This window comes from Myodes glareolus, chromosome 2, assembly GCF_982192425.1.
Source record: "Myodes glareolus chromosome 2, mMyoGla1.1, whole genome shotgun sequence".
NCBI classification, from domain to species: domain Eukaryota; kingdom Metazoa; phylum Chordata; class Mammalia; order Rodentia; family Cricetidae; genus Myodes; species Myodes glareolus.
Genome location: NC_142027.1, coordinates 105591648 through 105606738, shown reverse-complemented (window position 1 = coordinate 105606738; position 15091 = coordinate 105591648). Strand labels below are relative to the sequence as shown.

The following is a 15091-nucleotide window of genomic DNA, read 5'->3' as shown; positions in this document are numbered from 1 at the left end:
AGCATGTTCACCGACCATCAGTGAAGCCCTGGGTTCCATCACCAGCACCTTAGACACTGGTAGAGTGATAAACGTCTGTGAACCTAGTTCCTGGAAAGTGGAGGCAGGAGGATCGGGAGCTCAAGACCATCCTTGAGGCGAGCCATGGATTCGTAGGACGTTGTTTCAAAGAAACGATCTGAGTGTGGTGACTCTCACCTTTAGTCTCAGCCTTTGGGAGGAAGAGGCAGGTGGATCTCTGTGAGTTCAGAGGCCACACATCTATCATGCCAGATAATGAGACACTTTTAAAACAACAAAAAGAAAAAAAGAAGTCACCAAAGTAATAAACCACATGTCAGAGTATAGGTGTGGGCTCCTTAATTTTGTTCTTGTTTTTTTTTTTTTCTTCTTTTTTTTTTTTTTAAGACAGGCTTTCTCTATGTAACAGCCCTCACTGTCCTGGAACTTGCTTTGTAGACCAGACTGATCTCTAACTCAGAGATCTGCCTGCCTCTGTGTCCCAAATGCTGGGATTAAAGGTGTGTGCCACCATGCCTGGCTGGCTTAATTTTTTAAGTTTTATATTTATTTTTATGTGTATACTTGGCTTGCATTCATATATGCTCACCACGTATGTACCTGGTGCCTACAGGGGTCAGAAGAGGGTATTGGATCCTCTGGGACTGGAGTTACAAGACAGTTGTGTACCACTATGTGGGTGCTGGGAATGGAACCTGGGTTCTCTTAAACTCTCTCCAGCCAGGCCAACTCTCCAGCCCATGGGTGTGAGCTTTTTAAAAAACAGTGGTTAAGTGTCTTCAATGGTGACTGCATGTAGGATTTTTGTAACTTTTGGAATTTTGTTACCTAATAGATTGTTAGGGGACAACCCTTCCTCTATCTCTGTTCCCTTTCCTATAACTGAAATCATAGGGTGGTTCTACGAGTGCCTTGGATAGGGATATAATCTTTTAAAAGGGATTTTTTAAAAATATTTATGTGTTGGGCTGGAGAGATGGCTCAGTGGTTAAGAGCATTGCCTGTTCTTCCAGAGGTCCTGGGTTCAATTCCCAGCAACCACATGGTGACTCACAACCATCTGTAATGAGGTCTGGTACCCTCTTCTGGCATGCAGACATACACACAGACAGAATATTGTATACATAATAAATAAATATTGAAAAAATTTATGTGTTTCAGTGTGTACATGTGGTGCAGGTACTGATGGAGACCAGAAGAGGGCATCAGAACCCCCGGAGGTAGAGTACCAGTATGTTAGCTGCCAGACATGGGTGCTGGGAACTGAACTCTGGTCCTCTTTGGGAGCAGTGAGCTGAGAAAAGCAAGGCCTTAAGCAGTTATTAATTACATTAGAATTCTTGTTTCTCAGCTGGTTAAGTTTTCAGACTCTTGTGTTAGCAGGTTCTTTACATTTTCTTGTCAATTTTCTCCATTTTTCAATCTGGTTTCAGTCCCACTTTCTGTGCCTCTGGGAGGGTTCTGAGGGTGCCCAAGGCCACGCTGGTGCTCACTGAATGACACACAGGGATATCAATGCACCTGCTCATCCCAGCATTGTCCGTACACCATGATGCTAACTACCTGGGGCGGGTATGAAAACAGACCCTTCCTACCCACTCAAGGTGGTTGGGCAGGGACCAGGACACCAACACACGGCTTAACAGCAAGTCTTATGGATACAAAGCTCCTCCCTCCACCTAGTGTTCCCCAACAGCCTCCACCCATAGCACCCCAGCAGCGAGGGACAGAGAATCCTCCTAATATGTACTAGAGTAGAGGGGCAAGTCTCTGCTTAAAAAGAGCACACAGGACCAGGAAGATGTTCAGAAGGCAGTGATTGCCACACAAATGTGAGAAGCAGCGTTCAAGACCCCAGGTCTTTTAAAAAAAAAAAAAAAAAAAGGTGGGCATGGCAGCTTTCCAGTAGAACCAGCATGCAAGAGGCAAAGACAGGGATTCCTGGAGCTGGCTGGCAGCTAGACCCAGGTGAATCGAGTCTCTTGCCTCAGGCTATAAGGTGGAGAGCAACCAAGGAAGACACCGAAGGTCATTCTCAGGCTTCCACATTTGTGTACCCTTGTGCCAACATGTGCAAACAAACAAATACACCTGAACTCCATATATGCACATGCGTGAGCGCACACACACACAAAATGCAGACTTTGAAAATAATTATCCACACTTCTCAAGAAAACACATTCTGATCTCTGCAAGCACCAGGCACGTACTCAGTACACACACAGACAGAACACACACATAGAAAAGTAAACAAGCTGGGGGCATTGGCGCATACTGTTAATTCCAGGTGGAGGCAGGAGCACTGAGTTCAAGGTCAGACTGGTCTACAGATCACTATTTAGAGAGACTCTTATCTAAAAATAAATAAAAAACAAACAAGTGAAAAAAATTATTTTATTAACCATTATATGTAAAATATTTCAACATATAAACAACGTCTTACATTTGATATTGTCCTTGAAGCCTGGTGATTTTGTTTTGCTTCCTTTGCCTCAGACACGATAGGCAGGTGCTCTACTAGAAACCATGCCCCAGACCTGAGGGGTGCTAGGCAGGTGCTCTCCTATGGATCATGGCCTCAGCTCCACATTGGTGGACTCCAGGCAAGTGTTAATCCACAAAGCTAGGCCCTAACCTTTCCCAACACACTTCTGACTTTTCTTTATGTGCTTAAGGGTGTGTGGCTTTGAGTGCAAGTGCCCACAGAGGCCAGAGGTATCAGATGCCCGGGAGCTGAAGTTTACGTGTAGTTGTGAGCGACGCTGGGAATTAAACTCCTGACCTCTGCAAGAGCAGTACAACTCTTAAACTACAGGGGCAATGGTTTTTAATTCCCAATCTGAAGTTATCTCAGCTGAGGCATTTTTATTTCATAAAATGATTAGGAGGTAGGTTCACACAGCCAAGTCCCTAACATACTTAAATGGTGCCTAATTACAAACCCAGATATTTTAAACCTGAAGCAGAATGAAAAGCTCCATTATGCTGGCTACATCTAAAGTGCCCATCACCATGAAGGTTAGGGGCTACCACCCTGGGAAGTAGAGGCAAAGACATGATTTGTCTCAGTGTCCCCACACAGCACCACAGCCTAGACCTTGTTCTAAGGGCAAACCCCGAGTCCCCTCAGAACTAGTCAGAGACTGGGAGTAGGAAGCAGCATGAGAGCTGGGAGCCATACTGACACGGACCCTGGAGAGGCACTGGCTTAGGACACTCACAGTCAAGTCTTCGGAGAACAGGCTAAGAACCCAGTCCTGCCTCCCCTACAGTCAGAGGCCACAAAACCCTGCAGAATGCTGCTAGGTATGTAAATCAGGGAGTTCAACTGCCCCAAAGGTGTCAGAAATCAGGGTTAAGGGAAAACTGGCTTGGGGGGCTGGTCCCATGACATCCCTGACACCCAGTGGTCATCAGGATTAATCTAATGCTGGCATCCGTCACCGGGGCACTCCAGACATGCTCTTCCCCACGTGGGCATGGGCAGCTGGTGGCACTCGTGCTTAGGCCACACAGGTGACACAGGAGCAACAGAGGCCACACCCTGCAGACCTTCTCCATTGCTCCTCCTGTCTGGGTTTCTGCTCCTCAAAAGAGACCAAGAGGGGAGCCCCTGCCTGCTGCCACCATAAAGTCCAGAGAGGGCTTCCCTTTCATGATGCTCTTCTTGGGAGTTAAAACTGGACCCACACTTGGGAGGCAGAGGCAGGTGGATCTCTGTGAGTTAAAGGCCAGCCTGGTCTACAGAGTGAGTTCCAAGACAGCTGGAGATTCATGGTGAGACTCTGTCTTGAAGTGAAAACTGAAGCCAGGAATGAGGAGTCATGGCATAGCTAAGCTGGTTGCTTAAGTCCACTGTAGGCCAAGTACACATCCTCCCTCCACAGTAGCCCCAGCCGGGGTCAGGAAAGGGCACCACACTCACTTGAGCTCTTGGGGACCGTGAGAGGACTGTGCCCCACAGACAGCTCATTACAAAAGCCATATAGGGAAGAATTCAGAGTCATCAGCAGCTCTTTTCTGTTATAGCACAGAATTTTCCGGAAATGGTATAGCACAGGCCAAAGCCACCACTACTGATATTTACACAGGTCCTCAGCTCCGGAACTCAGCGCTTGCTACAGGAACCTAACGCAGCTCAAAGTTGCTGAACAGCCTCATTTCTTAAGTAATTTGTGCGTTGTGTGTATGTGTACATGTGGGTGTACATGTATGTGTACATGTGGGTGTACATGTGGGTGTACATGTATGTGTACATGTGGGTGTACATATATGTGTGTGAAGTCAAAGATGAATCTCCAATGTCCCTCCTCAGGAAATGTCCACCCTGTTTTTCAAGGTGATGTCACTCTGGCCCGGAACCCCCAATTAGGCCAGGCTGCTGGTCACAGAGCCCCAAGGATTCGCCTGCCTCTACTCTACATTGGTAAGATTAAAAGTGTGCACCAACCATATCTGTTTTTTTTTCTTTAAAAAACAAAAACAAAAACATGAATTCTGGGGATAAACTAGGTCCTCAGGCTTGTGAGGCAAGTACCCACTGAGCCATCTCTCTGCCCTAACTTGAACAGTCAATGGAGACTTTTCCATAAAGACTCAGTCTACCAGGAGAATCAGGAAAGTGCCGGAAAGGAGCTGGCGTGTGGCCCACGCTGTCACTTCACTGTCCGCCTGTAAAAGAAGAGGAAGAAGTGATGGGTCACCACGTCAGAACTGCCTAGAAGGGGTCTGTCATGCTAAAGGACCTTGGGGGTCACTTGGGACATTCTAGAAACAGCTACTGTAGCCAGGCAAGGCCTTTCTTATGGAAGCATGACACGTCACATGTTTGAGAGACAATTTAGACCAGTACCTGAGTTGCTGGGCCAGCCAACTGATTCCTGATGGCTTCTGCTCAGGAGCGCTGGATGCTGAAGGCCTACAGGGAAAATCAGATGTGTTTATTCAATCCTCTGACCCGCATCAAAAAAGCCCACTCATGTCTCTGCAGTTGGACAGTTGTGCTCCAGCCTGGATCACATACAAACAGCTTAAGAAAGTCAAGTGCGGCTACAAAGTAACTTAGCTGTCCTCTGACCTCTATAGACGCATGCTGTAGCATATATGTATCCTTACTCCCAACTAAAGAGTAAAGACTAAGAGGTAATTTATGGGGCTGGCAGATAGTTCAGGGGAGAGTGCTTGCTGCACAAACCTGAGGACTCATTTAACTCACAGCACCATGAAAGAGCTAAATGCTAGTGTGTGTCCACAATCCCAGGGATCCTACAGGGATGTTGGGGGTGAAGACAGCAACCTCCAGGGAAACTCTCAGGCCAGCCAGCCTGTCACATGCCACAGCAAACAAGAGGCTTTGTGTCAAACAAGGTAGAACTCAAGGACCAACATCCATGCACACCTGAGTGTATGCATGGGTAGGCAGGTGGGCAGGGGCACACATAAACACACACACACACACAAGTTGTATTTCATCTTGACTCAGGAGTGAGTGCAGACAGAAGTTTCTACAACTTAAAACAGTAGCAATAAGGAGATGGGTGGTGGTGCACGCCTTTAATCCCAGCACTTGGGAGGCAGAGGCAGGCCTCTGTGAGTTCGAGGCCAGCCTGGTCTACAGCGCGAGTTCCAGGACAGGCTCCAAAGCTATACAGAGAAACTCCATCTTGGAAAAAAAAGAAAAAAAAGTAGCAATAAAGGATGACCTGTGCCCCCTTGCACAAAAGACATGCCAATGTCCTAACCCAATCCCTAGCACTCAGGAGGGACCTCATTTAGAGACAAATCTGAGATGACCAAACAGAGCATCAGTCACCTCAGCCATCAGGACAGCAGGGCACACACTGACTATGTCCTAACAGAGCGGGAGGCAAGATGCAGACAGGCACTCAGGCAGACAACACCAAGACAAAGGCAGAGATGGGAGCAATGTGCCTACAAAGCCAGGCTCACTAGGGAGTACTGGGCAAACCAAAAATTGGGAGAAACTGGGAGAGGTCAGGCCTCTCAGAAGGAGCCAACCAGTTGCCAACTCTCTGTTCCTGAAAGAATAAATTCCTGATGTTGAGGTACCCAGCATGCAGCCCCAGCTCTGACTGAGAATCTAAGCTCCTGCACACCAGACTGGCAGCACCAGGAGTCTGTGCTCACCTCCCCCTGCTGGCCGAGCTGCTCCCAGCTTGGCAGTTGTGGTCCAGAGGATGCCTATGCTGAATGCAGAAGTTGCCATGGCACTGTGCACAAGCCAGCTGCAGCATCTCCTTCTTCCTGCATCCCTCTTTCGAGCATCGGTGTGTGAAAACCTGCAAGAATAAAGTCACGTCTGTGAGCAGCATGTCACCAGCCCAGCTCAGAGTTAGGAGAGAACTGCCTCCACCTGTGTGCCAGGTCCCAGACACTCCCGCCTGACAACACACACACATACAAAGAAGCTTATGGCTGTGGCTTAGCAGCAGACTCATTCTCCAACACTGCCCAATAAAAACAAAAGCAACAAAAAAACAAAACCTGAAGCTGGGGAGATGGCTCAGTGGGTAAGAGCAGTTGTCAAGGTATAGAGAGAGATCGAATGTCAGATCTTCAGCACCCATGTAAAAGTTGGGTATGGCTACATGTATATGCCTGCTACCTAGTCCCGTGAGGGACAGGAGTGTGTGTGTGTGTGTGTGTGTGTGTGTGTGTGTGTGTGTGAGAGAGAGAGAGAGAGAGAGAGAGAGAGAGAGAGAAGCTTGCAGAAAGAAAACAGGGCAGGTTGGGAGGCAAAGCAAGAGTTGACAGCAGCTCCATGGGAGCCACTGGCTCAGGAGTTCTGGAGACAGTGGTCTATTTGGCTTTAACTCAGGTTTTCAGGCCTGCGTGACCAGCTGGAAAGCTTTATCCACTGAGCTGCTCCCCAGCCTGTGTGTGCATGTGCTTACTCTGGAAAACGGTGGGGCAGGCTGAGGCTGAACATCAGAGAAAACAATAAGCAGGAGAAAAACACACGAGGAGCTCCCAGGGGAGGAACAGCCACAATGGGAGGGCTCCCGAGCCCGGAGCTCAGGCCCTGGGAATGTGTGGCCGGCAGAAGGCTGCTATAAGGAAGGGCTCTGCAAGCGGTAAGGTTTTTCCCCTCGTGAAGTATCAACAAAACGGCAGCCAAGAGGTTTCTCCAAAAGGAACAAGTCTAGAAAAGCAAACAACAAAAAGAGCTAGGCTTGATGAAGGAAGCCTGTAATCCCAGCATTCAGACACCTGAGGCAGAGGATCAAGAGTAAGCTAGACTAAGTCTCAAAAACAACGAGGAAGGGAGGGAGGGAAGGAACGCGGAAGCGTAGGAGGAGGAAGAAAGGGAGAGGGAAAGGATGCAGCCAGACTTCAGAAGCTGAAGGCACGTGACCTGGAGCTGGCAGGTGAGAGAAGACCCAGCTGTTAGCTGAAGGAAGCCTCAGAGCAAGCCTTCTGAGGAAACACAGCACAAGGGCAGAGGCACAGCAGGACCGCATCCCAGAGAGGCCACAGGCCACCTTTAATACAGAGGCACAGTTGAAGACCTGGTTGGGTGGAGGCTGTGAGAACCAACGGTGGGGCAGGATGGAGGCAGCTATGTCCGGCTCAAGGACCACACAGTCCTTGCTTGTACTGCCCTCTGGGTGGCTGGGGACAAATCTTCTCTGAGAAGTCCCATTATTCTCCAAGAAAGACCCAAGACAGGTACACCTCCACCGCCAGGAAAGGACAGGTGACACCTTCTTCTGACTCCAGGGGAGTGCAGAAAAGGAGAGAGTCAACAGAACATTCTAGACAGCCTTGCCCTCTTTCCTATCAGAAGAGACACTTGGGGACTCCTGAAGATGAGGACCTAAACAGGGACCCTTGTGAGACTTGGGAACTGTTCCCACGCAACAAACTCCCCACTCACAACGCAGGAAGACCTCAGCTTCCCACTGCCTGGTGGCACTCCACACTTAAGAGACCTTAGGGGCTGAAGGTGTGGCTCAGTCTGAAGAGTGTTTGCCTAACAAGCACTGTGTCCGAGGTTCGATCCCCAACACCACCTAAAACAGGCATGGGAGAGCATGAGTGTAATTCTAGTACTCAGGAGATCGGGATCAGGAGCTCAAGGTCATACTTGACTGCACAGCAACAGGAGACCAGCCTGGGCTACATGAGGATCTGTCCCCGCAAGCAGCAGCAGCAGCACTATGTTGTGTGTTAGCGTGTGTGTCAGCGCGTGTGTCAGCCCTAACCCAGCTCTCACCTTCTTTTGGTTCCTCCCAGGGTGAAAGGCGCAGTCTTTGTCCATGTGCTCTCCAACCACCACGTCTGGGATCTCACCTCTCTTCACAGGGATAGGGACATTACAGAGGGGACACACGGGCACCTGCACATCCTGAAATAATGAACACGCGATGACACCAAGACTCACACTCAAACGCCACACACTCACACACACACAGAGGGTAAAATGTATTTACCAGGGGGAGCACACTGGTGAGGACCAGGAACTGTGCGGTTAACAGGATGCCACCTACAGCATAAGAGTAAAGACCCAAGGAAGACCACTGCCAGCTCTGAAGGGCCCTCAAGAGAGGAAGCTGATGGGATCAGGGAGGTGCATGGCTGTGAGGGGGACCCACTTGACCCCTCAGAGCCACTGGCAGGAAGGGTCCTGGCAGCTGCTCTATGCAGCTGCCTCTCTGACCCTCAGTGGCTTTACCAGCAGGAAGAACGGCCTCGGCGGTGGACAGGCTACACCACACTGCTACCTGTCAGTCACTGAGGGGGCTCTGGAGCGAGTAAAGGCAAGATTCTGAGCCAGGACCACTGAGGGAGGGGTTCATGCCAGGGGGGATGGGGCAGCTGACACCAGACGGAAACAGGGATCACAGGCATGTGTGGCCTGCTGTCTGCAGGAGGGCTGCCTCAGTTGGCTGATGTGCCCAAGAAAGAAAGCATTATTGTGTGATCTCTGGATAGATACATGGGCACAAGGAAAGGTCCAGATGACACACAAACAGGTGGTCACCTAGTCATCAGAACTGGTAAGCAGGAATGTGAGTCACCTACCCCACCCACCCCAATGACTTGGCTGGACAGTGCCCAGCACTGTTTAAGGCGTGTGACAAAGTCACCCCCTGTCCACATGCCAACAGAGGAAGTGGGAGAATTCACTGACATAACCTGTGAGTCACCTCTGGGACAGAGCGAACCCAGGGACTCGAGGGACCCGGAGTTCTAATAGGCACCTCCCAGTGTCTGCTGGACACTGTGGAATCTCCTAGAAACTCCTGCTACTAAGACAAAGGAACAAGAAACTTTTGACACCTGCTGTTCACTGGTGCAGGGTAATCCACCAGCCAAGTGTGTGAAGGTGAAGGGCCAACTGTGAAGCCTCGATTGTGGAACACAAACTGAGGGTGCAATCAGAGGGCTGGGAGACAGACCAGGTGGTAGAGATACCCATGCAAGCACCAGGACCTGAGTTCTACTCCCAGCACCCACCTGAAAGCCAGGTTTGGTGAGATGTGCTGGCAATCCCAACACTGCAGAGGTGAAGACACGAGGATCTCTGGGGCCTGCTAAACAGCCAGCCTAACCCACTCGGTGAATTCCAGGCAGTGAGTGACTATCTCAGAAAACAAGGTGGATGGCACCTGAGGCTGCTCTCTCCTTGCCCTCAGACACAGCACAATTTGGCTGGGAGGGTGTAGACTTCCCCATGGGCCTCAGGGGTCACGGCCTACAGCCATAGTCCATCCACTGAACTAGCTCAATCCTGACTTACACTTACTTACACACACACACACACACACACACACACACACACACACACACACTATCTGGAGTCAGCACACCTACACACGCAGGCTACAGAGGCAATCAAGGGCTCTCCTGACTTCCTGACTGTCCCAGAAGACTGTCACTGCTGACCCTGTGCACGCGCCAGGGACAGACAGCTCAGAGCACAAATACTTCAGGATCTATGTGAGTCCTTCCATACGGTCTTCTAGCAAGCAATGACACTAAAAATTAGCCATCTCTTTCCACAGTTGCTTATTCCCTTACACGCAGAGTCTAAAGGGCTAGGGAGATGGCTCAGAGATCCAAGTTCAGACCCCAGCATCCACATAATAGTCAGGTGCTTGCATTTAATTTTGTTGTTGTTTATTTGTTTTGAGACAAGGTTTCTCTGTGTAGCCCTGACTATTCTGGAATTCACTCTGTAGACCAGGCTGGCCTCGAACTCACAGAGATCCACCTGCCTCTGCCTCCCGAGTACTGGGATTAAAGGCATGTGCCACCACTGTGCCTGGCTGGCAGTATGCATTTGTAACTCCAATGCCAGGAAGGCAAAGATGTGGAGATCTTGGGGTTTGCTGGCCAGCCGGTCTGGCCACTTGGTAAGCTCCAGATTCAATAACCGACCTTGTTTCAAAAAATGTGGATAGCAGCTGGACGTAGTGGAGAGCACCTTTAAACCCAGCACTTAGGAGGCAGAGACAGATGGATCTCTTATGAATTCAGGGTCAGCCTGATTGAGAGCAAATTCTAAGCCATCAGAGCTACGAAGTGAGACCCTGTCTCAAAAAACAGAACTAAACAAGTAAATAATGGAAAAAAAAACCTAATTAATATAAGTACCTGCTGTGGCTGGTATCCACTGTATTGATGTGAGGTACACTATATTGCGTTCACTGAAAAGCTGGCTCTGGAAGCCATGATGCAACCCATCCCCACCCCATTTCAAACTCAATTGTGTTTGTCTCAACATGTCCTCTAAGCCTTGACTGGGGATTGGTCCATCCCCTAACTGTGACTGGGAGAAGAGAACGGCAATGCAGACCAAGAGTAAAGCGCCATGTCATAGCGAACAGCTAGAGGGGAAACGACATCCAATATAGGGCCTGTTGCTGACCCCGTGACAGGAAAGTACGCAGTGGGAACAGGAAGCCAGAAGAACACAGCAACTGGGGGCTCCGGCTGACTCCCTCACCCTCCCCAGTCTGTTCCTGCTGGATGTTCTAAGTGCCCAACTGGATGATGTTTTATTATTCACCTACCCATCCACCATCTCTCCTTCCAGCTTTCTCTTGCTACTGACTCTTTTACCTCGGTTTGCTACACACTTAATAAACCCGCTCATTCAGAACTCAAAGCATGGCTATCACAGACCATTCTCTGGCCAGCACAGAACAGGTGTGGTGCATGCAGTCTAGACCCCGGGAGGATGAGTTACCTTCTTGAATGCAAGGGGACACTTATGGCCCGCATAGGAAAAATGATCTTTACAGAAATCTTGTTTACACGCGTCACATGTTATTGGCAGAAAATCTAAAAACAAAAATCAAGACAAAACAGTAAGTTTCTGAAAGATTGGAACCAAAGAATTACAGACCAGTCAAAGCAGGGACATATCTACACTGGGCTCCTCATCCCTTTAAGAGACATATACAGCCTGAAGTGTCACGTGAGAGAAAACAACTGTGGGGAGAGGAAATTAAAAAAAAAAAAAAAAAGAGAGAGAGAGAGACAGTGGTCTTATTTAGTCCAGGCTGGCCCAGAACTCACTATGTAACACAGGAGGACCTTGAATGTGTGTTCCTCCTGCCTGTACCTCTCCAGTGCTGGGATTACAGACATGAGCCACCACACTGGTTTTACATGGTGCTGGGATGGAATCCAGAGCTTCATACATGCTGGGCAAAGAGTTCTATCAACTCATCCACAACCCCAGTGCCAAGGCTAGAAATGTAATAAGGCCAAGAGACACCAAAGGACCCAAAGAACTATCCTCTCAACATGGATTCCATCTCTTGTGATATCACAATCACCCAAGCTGTATATTTTATCTGCATAGCCCTGGCAGCCATTGCCAGGTTTTAGGTGGGTGCTGAACTACAGTGAGGAAGAGACCCTGTGTCCTGCACCGGAGTCCTTATACTGAGAAGCCAAAGGCCAGGGCAGAGGCCAACTACTTAGTTAATGATGTAATAACCAGATGTCCCTCACAAAACAGCCAATGAAATATTGTTTCCTAGAAGGAACCCTCAAAAGTTCTTACCTAACTGCTTGCAAGTCGGTTCTGAGCAGTGCTTCCCCAAGTCAGGAAACTCCATTATGAACACAGTGTCCAAAACACGGGTAGGTATTCAAGTATCCCCTGTGGGAACTAGAAATGAAGAGAATGAGGACCCAAGTTAATCACCAGGACCTGTTCCCTGCGGCCAATGAGCACCAAGAGACTCCCTCTATGGGGAGCATGGGTTATCCAAATCATCCTGGGGCCGCGGGAAAGACTGAAGTCTCACAAGTGCTCAAGACTTCAGCAGAGAGGCAAGTGGGAGTCTCTCCATGAACACCAAGTCTCGGCCGGAGAACCACACCCACGGTGGGAGGCGGCTTGCTGTCTAGACCTTTTAGATCCTAGTTTACAAAGCATGTCCCAGCCACGGGATTTCCAGGAAAGTCACATCTCAATGCATCCTGAGATTCCCAAGCCACGCTAGGTGGGGCAGACCTGCCATCCCAACCACTCTAAAGGCTGAGGCTAGAGAATCACACGAACTCTATGCCAGCCTGGACAGCTTTGGGAGACCATGTGTATCAGTTCCTCCCTTTTGCTGTGATAAAAAGAACCTTCAGGTTCCAGGTAATAGTCCCATCACTGTAAGGAAATCAAGGTGGCAGGGACCTGAAACAGTCATGTCACATCCGCAGTCAAGACCAGAGAGAAATGAATAAATGCTTGCTCACTTGTTTGGGCACAACTCCATTTCTCCACTCTTATATAGTTCAGGCCCCCCTGCCTAGGGAATGGTGCCACCCATAGTATACTGGGTTTTCCCTAATCAATGATCTTGAAAACTCCCCACCCCAGCCCGAGACATGCCCACTGGCCAGCCCAATGTAGACAGACAATCCTTCATTGAGACTTTCTTCCAGGTGCTTCTAAGTTGTGCCAGGTGGACAGTTAAAGCTAACAATCACACCCTGCTTAAAACACAAAAACAAAACAGTAGAAAGAGGGCCAGGGAGATAGTTCAACTGATAAACCGTTTCCCTTGTGAGCGTGGGCACTGAATTTCAATCTCTAGAGTTCCCATAAAAAAGTCAGGTACAGCTGGGCATGGTGGGCGCACGCCTTTAATATCAGTTACTTGGGAGGCAGAGGTGGATGGATCTCTGTGAGTTCAAGGCCAGCTTGGTCTACGTAGCAGGTTCCCAGGACAGTCACAGAGATATAGCAAGATCCAGTCTCAAAACGAAAAGAAAAGGAAAAAGTCAGAGGTAGTGGTTAGTGATTGGAATCCTAGTGCTGAGGAGTCGGAGTCAGAATTCACTGGCAGATCATCCTACTTCAAAGAAAAAGGCGGATGATGTCTGAGAAGTGACACCGAGGTGCTTAGCTTAGAAACAGAATGTCTGCCTAGCGTGTGGGAAGGGGGCGTTCCAGGCTCAATCTCCAGCCCTGGCCAAAAACAAAACAAAGGTGGTGACAAGGAGAAGGGCTTTCCAGATTCAGTTCAGAGCTTCCACGGAGAAGTTGAGGTTGCAATTTCATCTCCTCAGTACACTTGTTGACATCAACAAGATTCTATTCCCAGGTGCTAAATGACATTAGCTGACTACACTCCCCAGAGCGGTGTGTCCCTTGCCTCTTACTCCCTTATGCACTGAGTTTTACTTTATGCTTGTTATTTAATGATTTAAGACCAGAGCTGATCAGGGAAGGAGGCACAAGCCATTAATTACCCACAAGAACAGACAACTAAGAGACTGGTATCCTTGAGGCCAGGCTAAGTCTCTTCTCTGTTCTGTCACTCATCAAATGGCTCAAAACTCATGCATTCTCCAGAGTTCAAGTCCCCCAAATACCTTTTTACATTTTTGACCATTCCCCCTCTCTACCAGGAGCTTCTAACCTCTTCCTTGCCTAGAACTCTCAGGCTTCCGTAAACATCTATTTGCCTTGCAAGGACCAATCTACAGTGTCACCTTCTCGAACACCATCCATACCACCTGCCAGCCCCCATTCACTACCCGCCCTTGTTCCTAGTACGTTTAACTGCTCACTGTCGATTCTCATTCCTGTTAGCTAGAAAAACCTTTTGGCATCGTGCACAATAGAATCCACATTATGAATTTTTTTTTATTCAAAGCTACCATCATTTGATGCTATTACCAAATGACCATCGATTGTTTCTTTCTTTTCTTTTCTTTTTTCCCCCCTAGGGATAGGTAGTCCTGGCTGTCCTGTAACTCACTTTGTAGCCCACGCTGACCATCAGCTCAGAGATCCGCCTGCGTTTGCCTCCGGGAGCGCTAGGATTAAAGGTGCAACTCGCCATGTCCGGTACATAGACTGTTTCTTGACAAAGGATCTTCATTATTTAGCTCAAATTAGCCTGGAACTTGCGATCTAATGGCTCAACTTCCCCAGTGCTGAGACTACAGGCCTGCATTACCACGCCTGGCTCACGGACACTGGTTCAGGACAGCTGACCTGGGGATGTACTATGTCACCGGGCTGAGACACCAGCCCCTGGTTCACCAGCTCCTGGGACCCAGGTTCATCGCGACCCAAAACGACACACTGGTACCTGGCTCTAGTGGGTAGTCGGGGGCCGGCGGCGGAGACAGCAGCGGTGTCCTTCTTCGTGGTCAGCCCGGCGACACCGCAGTAAGAACTGTGGCTCCAATCCCCGCGTGCCACCCGCCTTCTCGGAAAGCCGGAAAGCGTAGCATCGCACCTGTCGCAGCCTGGGCCATTTATTCTCAGCCAACATTTACAGAGTCACTCATCCTGGGCGTTCCCGGCGCTCTCCGATGACGCCATACTAATGCCAACCAATCCTGTAACCCCTAGGCTAGGCTTGCGGGCGCACCCAAAACGTCACCGATGCCCAGCCAATCTCTTCCCGTCGTGACGGCCCCGAGGGCCGCGCGCAGTGATGTTGTCACTCATCGTGCGACCAATCTGACCGTTCACCATCTCGGCTCCACCTTGTCCTCCGCCTCTTTTCTGGAACAGTCGCGCATCATCTCTTGCCTGGGCTGAGTCATGATGAGGCAGCTCTAGGCGAGGTGGCAG

General features: G+C 49.4%; 1 protein-coding gene across 1 annotated transcript; it reads right to left on the bottom strand.

Moving 5' to 3' along the window:
• Positions 1–2401: 2401 nt before the first annotated feature.
• On the bottom strand, positions 2402–14817 carry Zfand2a (zinc finger AN1-type containing 2A). Its single transcript, XM_087903349.1, has 7 exons — positions 14601–14817; positions 12062–12169; positions 11237–11331; positions 8258–8389; positions 6169–6320; positions 4874–4939; positions 2402–4692 (listed from the first exon to the last, which is right to left on the bottom strand). The coding sequence occupies exons 2-7, from the start codon at positions 12114–12116 to the stop codon at positions 4677–4679; spliced, it is 516 nt and encodes a 171-aa protein (XP_087759475.1). The 5' UTR covers positions 12117–12169; positions 14601–14817; the 3' UTR covers positions 2402–4676.
• Positions 14818–15091: the final 274 nt, after the last annotated feature.